This window comes from Colletes gigas, unplaced genomic scaffold, assembly GCF_013123115.1.
Source record: "Colletes gigas isolate AHSC1104 unplaced genomic scaffold, ASM1312311v1 Colletes_gigas_Sc00004, whole genome shotgun sequence".
Taxonomy (NCBI): domain Eukaryota; kingdom Metazoa; phylum Arthropoda; class Insecta; order Hymenoptera; family Colletidae; genus Colletes; species Colletes gigas.
The window spans coordinates 7,386,185-7,398,203 of record NW_025106633.1 but is presented as its reverse complement, the minus strand read 5'-3'; the positions used below and the strand labels follow the sequence as shown (position 1 = coordinate 7,398,203).

At 40.6% G+C, this 12,019-nt stretch overlaps 2 protein-coding genes across 3 annotated transcripts; one reads left to right on the top strand and one right to left on the bottom strand.

The window, feature by feature from the left end:
• Positions 1–616: 616 nt before the first annotated feature.
• LOC122405318 (retinal homeobox protein Rx2) lies at positions 617–5,951 on the top strand. The gene is made up of 4 exons (XM_043409979.1): positions 617–3,241; positions 3,401–3,479; positions 3,733–3,956; positions 4,311–5,951. Exons 1-4 carry the CDS (start codon positions 2,842–2,844, stop codon positions 4,922–4,924), a joined length of 1,317 nt encoding a protein of 438 aa, XP_043265914.1. The 5' UTR covers positions 617–2,841; the 3' UTR covers positions 4,925–5,951.
• A 114-nt stretch (positions 5,952–6,065) lies between these two features.
• On the bottom strand, positions 6,066–10,509 carry LOC122405317 (transcription termination factor 5, mitochondrial). 2 transcript variants are annotated; one of them, XM_043409978.1, is made up of 8 exons: positions 9,953–10,509; positions 9,734–9,867; positions 9,315–9,636; positions 8,932–9,234; positions 8,810–8,856; positions 8,187–8,411; positions 7,734–7,872; positions 6,066–6,835 (listed from the first exon to the last, which is right to left on the bottom strand). In XM_043409978.1, exons 1-8 carry the CDS (start codon positions 10,157–10,159, stop codon positions 6,698–6,700), a joined length of 1,515 nt encoding a protein of 504 aa, XP_043265913.1. In that variant the 5' UTR covers positions 10,160–10,509; the 3' UTR covers positions 6,066–6,697. The 2 variants fall into 2 exon arrangements, with proteins under 2 accessions (XP_043265913.1, XP_043265912.1); XM_043409977.1 differs by having other exon boundaries at positions 8,810–9,234.
• Positions 10,510–12,019: the final 1,510 nt, after the last annotated feature.

The window sequence follows — 12,019 nt, the reverse complement described above, 5'->3', positions numbered from 1 at the left end:
TTAAAGGGCAGTAGCTTTCCGTTTACCAATTTGGTAAGAATTAACCTTAAGCATGCGGGGTCCATTGCCTCCCGTAGTCGCCGCTAGAGGGACTGTTCCTCTCGCAAGCACTCTCCTTTCCTTTTCCCATCTCATCGACAGGACCCCAAATTGACAATCCATTTAAGGGTTAACATAGAATCTATTCTCCAGCCCCAAAAACACGTTCTTCCGATTCTAAAGAGTCGAAACAAGTCAGGTGGCCGCGTGGCTTGATTCTCGATCGTCGGAGATCGGCTGCAACGATGCAGAGGCAGTTCGTAAACAAACTTATTAACGAAACGAGGAGGAAGGCCGCGAGAACTTTGGTCCCGCCGTGCAGCCCCCCAGGAGCGGAACCGGGGGGGCAGACGAGGGGACGAGGAGGAAGAAACGTAACCGCGAACCGCAATTAAATCACCGCGTGACAGGCGCGCGCTAATTACCGCCGATGAAATTAGCAGTTAATATACGCGTGTACACACGGAATGGGGGTAGTTTGATTGGGCCAATTCGAGGCAATTCCTGGCGATTGCTGGTTTCATTGAGCCTGCGCTTAAGAGCTCAGTGCCACGCTGCCGGTCAACGGACATGGATCTCTTGGAAAGTGTAGGTGCCCTCACCTTTCGCGTCCTTCCTCGCGACGATCCTCGAAGGGGGCCAGGTGATACGCTCGCGAAACTCTCGCCTGTTCGAGTTCGAAACACCGTAGTGCACCGTGACGAGTTCAAGGCCTCCTCGAGACGAAGTCTCAAGCTCGAATATGTTCGTGCGAGTGTCAGTGTCGAAATGGAGTGCTTTGAATCTCCCGCCGTGGATTTAACAACAACGAAGATCGAAAATATAAGATGGTCTACTCCGCCATTTTGAGACGCCTGAACACGGTAAGAGACTCGGATTTCGTTAACGTTTGTACAGAAGTATGTTTCGAAGAAGGGAAGAAAAATGGCGGGAAGTTGTAAAAGTCTGACGCGAGGGGTCTCGAAGAGTAGCGCGAAAGGGTTCAAAGTTCGCGAACGGTAGAGGTCCATAGTCCACGGGGCCCAGAATTTTCCCATAACGTCGATCGTGAGCGAAGCCGGACGCTCCGATTCCCACATGTGCCCCTCTCCGCGAGCCCCGGCGGTGCACGCTGGACGTTCTCCAGAGAGGCTCGCGGAGAGGTAGGGGGGTGGGGGCAAATGGCGGAGCAACAGCCACCGTTACCGAGACGGTAAGAGCAAAAAAGTTCGAGGGACAGAGAAAGGGAAGAAAGAAGGCGCGAAAGGGAAGAATGGTGGTCGCAGGGGGTGGCAGTACGAGCGAGAGAGACGCACGGCGTGTGACGGAAAGGGAGAAAAAGAGGAAGAAAACGTAGGCCAAGCCGCACCGCGCCCGCATGCCGACCGGGCCGTCCTCTCGAAGACCGGAGGCCAGTAGGTGCCGCAGGATTGGCTGGCTTCCATGTGTGGGGGCGGCCTGGCCGGCAACCCGTTGAAAATATAAGCCTGTGTGAGTGTCGGCTGATTAGCCAGAGTCGGAACGGATCGTCGGTAGTGCGAGAGTGTCCCGGATAGGACGGGCTTGCTTCGCGATATAAACGCCGCGCGACAGAAACCGTTCCCCGACGAGAGGAGTGAACCCGATACCATTCCAAGTCGCGCGGTCCTCCAAGGTCCTGGGTTTCCCTTCTGGACGCCACAGAGACCGACGCAGCACTATCTCCGTTTCGCGTTCAGACGTTCTCGCCGCCGGCTCTAGGTTCACTTAGTTAACTCCGCTTAAAACTAATCAAAATTAATCATAACCCGGGCAACAATTGATCGCAATTGGTCCGGATTCCATTACGGAGGACGCGTTAACGCGATCAGCCGCGGCGCGCCGTGGCAACGCGCTTTTTTTGCATAATTCGAGCCGGACGACGCGACATTTTAACGAGCCCGGACCAACGACTTCAAAACCACCGTTCCCGGCGAAATCAAAGACCAAGCTCGTCGATGGTACCTGTTGCCGCGCTGGTTCATTTAGATCGATCGACGCAACAGGTGACTACGGTACAGTAAGACGTATACGCCTGGTGACAGAGAGAGACCATCGACTGGTCGTTGATTTGGACATTTGGAGCAAGCTGTTCTCGAGGACCGGTGCTCGTTTGTGTCTTCTGGTCCTCAGCGACGAGTTGTGGACGCGTCAAGTGACTCTGGTACAGCAGCACCGAGGAAGATTACACCTGGGGACAGAGGAAGTCCATCAATTGGTTGATGATTACGATTACCACCCGACGGAAGACATTTGGAGCAAGCTATTCTTGAGTACCGGTGCTCGTGTGTGTCTTCTGGTCCTCAGCGACGAGTTGTGGACCCGTAAAGTGACTCTGGTACACCTGGGGGAAAAGGAAGACCATCAACTGGTTGTTGATTGCCATTACCACCTGATAGAATACTCAGCTGGGATTTAGACTTCAATCGTTAGTTATTGAAGGCAAGTAATTGACTCAATAGATGACTCCCAGCCCCGTAACGTTGAGAACACGCTTGGAGGCGCAAGAAGATAAGTGATCGTTGACCAAGAGCAATTTGGTTAGCCTGGAACTGTTATTGTATAATTAATCGACGCAACAGGTGACTCCAATAAGGAAGAATACACTTACCAGGAAGATACCATTAATTTGACACAGCAATCAGCAGAGATCCCAGACTTTGTTAGACCTGCAATCAAAGAATACACGTTAGCGACTAGCAGCGAATATAGGATTAAGATCGTGCCGTGAATATTGAAATCGAGGCGCTAGAAGACTTAACAATTCTGTCGAATCCTGATCGTTGCGTCGTCGCGTCGGGAACGATGGACGGAGGTCCTTTCGACGATCCGATCTTCTCAGACTTCGGTGGCCGTGGGGGTACGGGCGTCCACAGCATTCAGGTGATGCTTGGTCTGCACGGTGGCCACCACGCTGGGGACCTGATGCCCACGGGAGGACATCTTCACAAACTGGACTCCTCCAATAGTCCTCCGCCTCACCATCAGACCTCTCATCATCACCTGCAACAGCAACAGCAACAACAGAAGGAGCTCAAGGAGCTGGAGCTGGCTGGGATGTACGCGCCGCTCCCTCAGACCCAGGACGTCACCACCTCGACGTCCACCGCCGCGACGCCGACCTCGACGACGCTGCAACAGGGCCTGCAACTTGGGAATCCGCTGAAGAGGAAGCCCGAGGATCCGATGAACACTCTTGCGCCAGGTTACTAACGATTCATTCTCTTTTCGCCGAGGAATAAGAAATTACGATTTTTAGATTGTTATCATATTTTTATGTGGTAATGATATAACAGTATGTAATTCTTATTACGAACGCTGTTCGAATAATTAAAAGAAACGTCGATCGTAATTTATTTTGCAGTCAGTAGCGAGGCACAGCCAGCTAAAAAAGACTCCAAGAAGAAGACTGACAACAACGGAATAAAGAAGAAGAAAACCAGGTATTTATACGAGAAATCAATATAATTCATTAATCTGAAACGAATTATGAAAATAATTATAACCCTTTGCTGGTCTGAATTATCGACCATATGCTGCCTTACCGATAACCGAGTACCTCCATGCAGCCACATGTTTCGAATTCTTGTCGAAATTAGTCAGAAGGGGGAATTACAATAACCCACTAATTACGAGCGTCGCTGGACAAATGTTCGAACACGTTCCACATAATAAATTCGCAATGTTAAATTCCAGAACGACGTTCACGGCGTATCAGTTGGACGAGCTGGAAAAGGCGTTCGAGCGAGCTCCGTACCCGGACGTGTTCGCGCGCGAGGAACTCGCCCTAAAGCTGGCCTTGTCGGAGTCCAGAGTGCAAGTCTGGTTCCAAAATCGGCGAGCGAAGTGGCGAAAACGGGAACCACCGCGAAAGACCGCCGGTTACATGGCTGCTGGATCGGCGAGTCCCGGTCTGTCAGGTAATTTTGCTTTTTTTTTCAAGGAAAACGAGAAAGATCGTAGGAAGATAAAAAGGGAAAATGTTTCGTCTCGAGCCTGGCAGTGGACTCATTGGTAATGGCTTTCTAGCAAGTCTTGTCTTAGACGACTGGATATTTGGTAGTCGGTCGCTTATGAAAGAATTAAGAGCGTAGCCCTCTGGTGGCGAGTACGGGAGATGGCGCCACGCAACGATCGAAACGAATAATAATTTTAGTTATAAAATTTCCATTGATTACATTATAATTTTGAAAAGTATCAAGAAGGTGCTCTTATATAGGAAAGATTGTTATGGCAGTCAACGTGTTGAATATAAAATTGAAACTTTTCTACAGGATCTTTCACGTCGCTGAACAACACGCTGAACCCGTTCGCGTCTCCTACGACGGCGACCGCCCCACCCGATGCATGGGCATATTCACCGGCGTACGACCTGGCGCCCCACCTGAATCTACTGAGCCCCTCTAACTCCCCCTACTCGACCTCTTTCGGCGGACCGAGCAACAACGGTTCGGCATACTCGTACGCGACGATGCTGCCGCAGCACGATGCGTCCCTGTTCTCCACGCCTTCGGGGAACACGATGCGCGTCCACCAGGACTACATGAACGCCAGCAACAGTCCGCCGCCACCTCTGACGCGCAACGATTACCAAACGATGGTAACCGCCCATTCGCCTCCCACCCACCTAGCGAACTCCATGTCCGAGGAGGACCACCAACAGAACAAACAGCTGGACTACGTGAGCGGTTTGAGTCCCACGGACAAGTACCAGCACGAGCAGCCCGACTACGCGCAACAGCAACAGCAACAACAGCAACAGGACCAGAAGCAAGAGTACAGCATGCACTCGCCGCAAGGCCGCCAAGGCATGAAGGATCAAGTGATGGTGAAGAGCGAGCCGACGAGCCAACAGAACTACGTGCAGCTGCCTCCTTTTCTGAACTGACTCGAAACCTCCGTTCTAGACTTGTTCTAGAAGACCACACCCCGCCCCTTACTCGCAAGGGAGTCTGAGAAGAACTTGACTCTTGTTCGGAAGTTTCATTTTCGTTTTGGGTCGGGAGCGTCCGGGGAATCGTCGAGTCTTGTATATAAACTGTTCTTTGATTATGTAATTAAACGGTGCAGTAACGCAGTTGACCCTTTATAACCTCTTCGGTGCATCTGAAATCATGTATATACGCGTTATTTACGGTTTCGAAATTTTATTCGATTTCTGTTTTACCGGTACAGTTATGCACGGTCAACTTTTCCATTCGGGCTTCTCGATCTCGACGAAAGATCGAGCAGAAAAGGAAAGAGATCAAAAGCAATTTGATTTGATTTATGGCGTGTTTGGATTCGTTTTGATCGAAAGTATCCAAAGAATATAGTAGTACCATTTTTAGAAAAATAAATTTTGTATATTGTATGATTACGTTTTCATCATAGCGGCATCCTTTTGTCGTGACGTACTATATCACAGTTAGGTCCCAAATCTTAAGAGAGTAAACCGTACATTACTGTATATATCAATTCAATCTATAACAACATTAGTTATGCAATTTTGCGCGTCGAGAGGAATACAGTTGGAAGATTGTGCCCTGTTTTATAATTGTTTCTTTCAGACAAATATCATTTAGGTTATAGAGGGTTAGGTTCGATAAAAATCATCGATTATAGTCGGATCGAAATCAACTTAACCACCGAGGACTACAATCCCTATTACGTTCGATCAATGCATAAATAAATTACGATTCGTGTTGTGTAAACGAGTGAAAAAGAGGGAAATCCAAAGAGAGTTTTGTTCAAAGTCTGCTAGTGGATTCGTTGATATAGTGGCTCGCGAAAGTATTCACTACTAAAACTTTAAACGATAAAGATATGCACGTTAAACTTAAGTTCACAAAAACCAATCGAATATTTTTAATATAATATTTCACATACCTGTGTCAATGGACGACGGTTTACACTTCGTTTATTTAGAGAAACATCGAACAAAATTGAACGAATTTTATTTTCGAACGACGAATAAAAATTTCAATGATATTAAGAAAAATTTGTAAATAGATTCTAGTTTATAGATGAATTTCCGAAAGGAACGTAAATAGATGTTAATTTACGATAAATTTGTGTTCGTTGTTCGAGGATCAAATTTACCGTTTAAATATGACGCTCAGGAGGTGGTGACGAACACGTTAGGCTGCATGTTGTTTTTTCGTTTTCTTGCCATTTGCCCAATATATATTTTTTTTCTCTTTTATTTCTCTTCTATAAATGGCGTCTTCTTTTCCTCCTTTTAAGGTTAAATACTTTTACATCGCGTGACAATTACCAAACGTAGCACGAAATAAATAACAATGTGTTTATATGCAGCTGTTCAATCACCCTTTCTTTCTTGCGTAATTAATTTTGATCCAGCCATGTATCTGTAGCAACACACAAAAGAGAAACGAGCTCTGGAAATACACATAAATATAGACTATAAGAAAAACATATCATTACTGCTTTGTGCCATTTGATCGGCGGTACGAATAGTTTCTGAAAGATTTTCAATTAAACATCAACTTAATTTTCGACTATTTTAATTTCCTTTTTTTTTTTTTATTATTATTTACAATTGGAGGCACGCGTTCATTGTACATAAGAAATTTCGGCGATCCTTTTCAGACTTTTTTTCTATTTACAGCATGGCCGTATTATGGAAATCAAATTGCAGTACTACGATTTCGAAAGCTCATCATCCTCTTCCTTTTTCTTTTAATCTTTTTTCGACTCGTCGCTTTTCATCCTCTTCCATTTTCTTCTCGTCTTTTTTCATCCAGAAATTGCACCATGTACTTCCAGAGAATGGGCGCAATACATTTTCAGAAGTAATCTAAAAAACAGAATTTCAATGATAAGTTTAGAGTAAGCGTTGATAATGTTTAGTAATGTTTTTATAACAAACATGTACAAGTAAGAAGTACCAAATACTTTAGGGATAAACGAAATAAAACCATTTATATTAATCGGAATTGATATTATAGCGAATTGATCGAATGGGAGCATTCCGAGTGCCTTGAAAAAACGTAGCTTAGACGACGCCATGTAAGTCGCCATTTTTGTATTTTTTTTTTTTTCTTTTTCGTTTGTTCGAATCAAAGATTAGACAATGTCGAGTTAAATTCGGACGTTGTTGTGTTGTATAATGTTATATGGATTCTACGATATACATACAGGATGTGAAACATTCGCTAATTATTATAAATTAGTAATAAAATATATTAAATGTTTGTATATTCTTCCGTTATTTTTTTTCATCGCGACGTTTGTAATTAGTTGCATCGGAATATACTTCACGCCCTTGGCCACATATGTGGACGTTGTTATATAATTATAATTACTGTCATTAATAAATAGACTCCAAAATGTCCCTGAAGAAGTTAAGAGTAAAAATAAAAAGTATATAATCGTTGATTCGACGGTATTCATACATCTTATATAAACAGTGTCTCTTTAATTGCCTTAAAAGAAAGAAGCTGATAACACGATCATTATATTGTACAACAATGTTTAATTTGTATACAAAAATGATTTGGAATAAATCGACAAAAATTGATAAAACCTTATACATTACATATAATCTATATTTCAAATATATTACATTAATAGACTGAGTTTGATGCTGTTAAAGTATTAGTATACACATTTCCAATGATATCGTCGATATCGATATCGTTTTCGTTCTTGAAATCGCATAAGCTATGAATTGAATCTTCAACGTGATACATTACTTCCCAAATGCCGTCGCCAGTGAAATGATGGTGTTTCTCCAACTTATACAGACACAACGACAGATGCTGGCTCGAGTTATATTCACTCTCCGACTTGTGTTCGTCATACAACGATTGCAGTGTTTTGGCAACGGCATCACTGCGCTCAAAACAAATCTTATATAAAACTTACTGAGAATTTTCAATATTTCTCATAACATACAGCAAGTCCTCAAGTTAGAAAATTTGTTTTTCTATGATTTTATTTTTCAGACAGAAATACTTATATATTTTGACTACGTTTTTAGCAATATTATACATTGATTGAATTTTGGAAAAAAAATAGATCAAACCGTGACAAATGCGTAACGTTGAACGATATTCAACTTACGTGAAAGACTCGAAAATGAACGAACCATGTAAATTGAGAACTTACCGTACGCTATATTTTATGTTATATACATGTGTTCTTACCGCGGATAAAGTATAATATGAATATTTTCGCAAATGTCTCTTATCGAATAACGCATCATTAAATATTGCAGTGTTTTTTCTATACATGACAGCGAAATATGTTTCCAATAAGGATGCCTTGTTAAATACCTTATTAAATAATCGTTATTAACACCTAATTCTTTATGTATTAGATACCGTAAATAATTCCTCCTAGTCTTAATATGAATATAGCCATTTAAGAATCTGAAACAGATATTATTACCTTAAATAAAAGTGTTTACTTTTCACTATTATACAGGGTGTTCGGTCAAACTTTGATTGAAATTTTTTTTTCGCCGACAAAATTTCACCACCTATCACGAATTTTTTTCTCGAAAATGGATAGGATTTCGGGGGTACGTCTGTTCACCAAAAATGATTGTAATCGACCCCCGCAACTGAAAACAATTTTTTTGAAACGATTTGAAACTTTTGAATTTAATTGTTAATAACTTTTTAACGAATCCTCCATCAACAAATTGGTATTCTTGATTTTCGTTTTATTTTGGCCTCTAGAATCCCCCATTAAAATTTTTCCCAGGGTTGGCCGAGCACCCTGTATAAAATGCCCATGTTCATACCACATTATCTAACATCCTTACTTCATGAAGTATTTCTTCCGAGACAGAATTACATGGATAGTTATATTCTGTGAACAATCCAAGCAACGTAAATAGTCTAATCTATTCATGACCATATTATACTGTAGAATCAAATTTAGCACAGTTGGATACCGAATCCATACACTAAGTTCTGGAGTATTTTTCAAACTGTGATACCTTTGAAGAAACACATCTTTTCTCATCTTTAAAACGGACAAGGAGGCTAACGAATTGGTGCTAATATTTCTTTCTGCTAAAAGTGCTAATAAGTCTTCGACATTATCTTCTTTGGAGCGTAAGATGCGAGGATACAGTTTTATTATTTGATTTACATGCACATCATGTACTGTAACATCCTTGAGTGCAGCTATCAACTCATTTAACCTGTCCGGGCACAGGTTTAATAAGTACGGATGTTTCTGCAACTGTCAAGCAAATAAAATTATATCCATATTACTTTGTACCTCATTTTCTCCGTTTCTATCCAAAAACTAATTATACTCACAAACGTGTTATCGATCTCTAAATCATTTCGTAAAATGTTTACCAGCTTGGCCATTTGTTTAAAGCTTACGAATTTCCGCAGACCGCAGCCTCCGATAGTTGAAGAGCTCCTGCTCTTTATTTTCAAATAATGTGATTTATAATACATCATTAAATTTAAATAATAATCACACGTCAGCGTCAAACGCTTCACCATGCTCTTATTATATTCTTCCTGATCAATTCCAATAACTGGAAAAATGTTCATTAGAACATCTTCGTCTGGCAAAATATTATGAATCCTTTTAAACGTTTTTATAGACTTTTGTATCGTACGCGGAAAACTGAAATGCATAATAATTATAAATCGTTGATCGCAGCACCAGTGTATCCTGTCGAGGAATATCCTCGACGTTTCTTAAAACTATAAATATATCATACTTGTAGATATATTTTAAATTAATGTTTTTAACGCCTATTTCTTCAAGCAATAAAATTCTATTCTTAATAATTGGGGAGCCGAGCTTCAGACATTTTGGCAAATATGTTGTTTCATTCACTTGTACTTTTAATTCCTAATAAATGGAAAATAAATGAATTAGCGTGTAAAGTATAGAATATCGAGTTTCGAATTTTCGTAAATAACGAAACTGTACATACCTGTAGGAGTTTGCAATTCGTAATAAGCTGTTTGTCGGATATTGTGTAAATATCTTTTTGTGTCTGAAGAATATTGTCAATAGTGGTACGATCATAATTCAAGTAAGTGCTCAGTACATTACGAATGTTTACTTGTGTTGAGAAAGATATAACCGATGTACCGCAACGTGTTCTACTAGTTTTTTGTGGAAATAATAATTTGTACATTTTTTATTTCTCATCTAATTGAGGTTAAGAAATATATACGAATCTGTTTCAACAAACACTCTGGATTCATTTTAGTGATTACACTAACGTGAAGATTACATTTTGGTTAGAATTATTACATTCTTCGTTACGTGTAGTAAACAAATAAACGATTAAAAACGATGCAACCGGGTTCTCGAGAATTCCATAAAAAAGTCGATTTACAACACCGAATCAGTATTACTGATTTCTATAACATTGAGTAGACACAGTATAGATTATAGACTATAGATCATAATTTTCAAGCTAAAAATTTTAACGTGTAACTGAGACTAAACGTATCCACGTGTACGTGCTCATACATTTGTATGCTAAACACTATACTACGTACACGTAAAATAGAGATATCTAGGTTAGACCAGGAACGAAGAATTTATTTTCTACCTGTTGCAATCATTTGCGATAATGACTTATTTTAGTTCTAGGATTAAAAGTTTGATCAGAATTCATAACCTTTACTTGTAAATACCAAATCCGGTACAGATTAAAATTAAAATTCCCGGTGTAGGATAAAAGTGAAGAAATATCGATAGTTAATACAGGGTGTTAACCCTGGGAAAAATTTTAATGGGGGATTCTGTAAATTAAAATAAGACGAAAATCAAGAATAGCATTTTGTTGATGGAGGTTTTGTTAAAAAGTTATTAACGTTTAAAGTTCCGTCTGTAGAAGGACAATCTACGAACAACTGCGCACGCGCGATAGTGGTTCCCGCTCAGAAAACTGTAAAGCTGTCGATACGTCACTAAGTAGAGTTTCTCACGCTGAGTGAGAACCACTATCGCGTGCAAGCAAACGTTAAACGTTAATATCTTTTTAACGAAGCTTCAATCAACAAATTGGTATTCCTGATATTCGTCTCATTTTGGCCACCAGAATCTCCCATTAAAATTTTTCCCAGAATATTATGATATACACTGCGAATACTGAAAACTTATATTACAAAAAAACGTTATATAACAGTGTAAGTTATAAATGTAAGGATTAAATATCTCATGATAGATCACGTAATTGGAAATGAGCAAAAAGTCGTTTTATTATACATATATAGGTTTTCGATGGAGCAAATTTACGATGTTGTAACAGATGTAGGCAATTACAAAGATTTCGTGCTTTTATGTAAAAAATCTGATGTTATATCGAAAAACGATGACATTCTCAAAGCTAATTTAGTAATAGGATCTCCACCTATACATGAAAGCTACACTTCGAAAGTAACAATGATACGGCCACGTTTAGTAAAGGCTGAAACATGCGTCATTGATTTATCGAAGTTATTTTTTAATGAAATTGTAAGGCAAATATACCATGTTCAGTTTTATTGCATAAGTTGTTCCATAACAGAGATGTTCAGTCTCTGAGTTGTTCAATATTCAATTTCTACATATTCTCCATCAAAATACGCGTTGTTTGCAACTTGAAACATTAAGATCCTTCAATCCGTTCAGAAGTTATAATGTTTTAAAGATGCAGAAATGTTCGCTTGAAATTTCATGCGTGTGTTTAAAACATTTAGAACTTTTGAACGGATTGAAGGATCTTAATGTTTCAAGTTGCAAACAACGCGTGTTTCGATGGAGAATATGTAGAAATGCTTTATATATACGTATAAGTATTCCATTATTGAAATAATGATTCTTTAATTTTATGTTGGGGAACAATTCGTGAACAATTCGTCTATCAAAATTGCACAGATGTCGCTCGGTCACTCGTAATGGTCCGTGCTCCTTGGCTATAAGAGCCCCCTGAGGCCTTCGCCGGGGAGTTATCTCCCAACCACCAAGCAAGACGGACCGTATCGAGATGAAGAATTTAATTGAT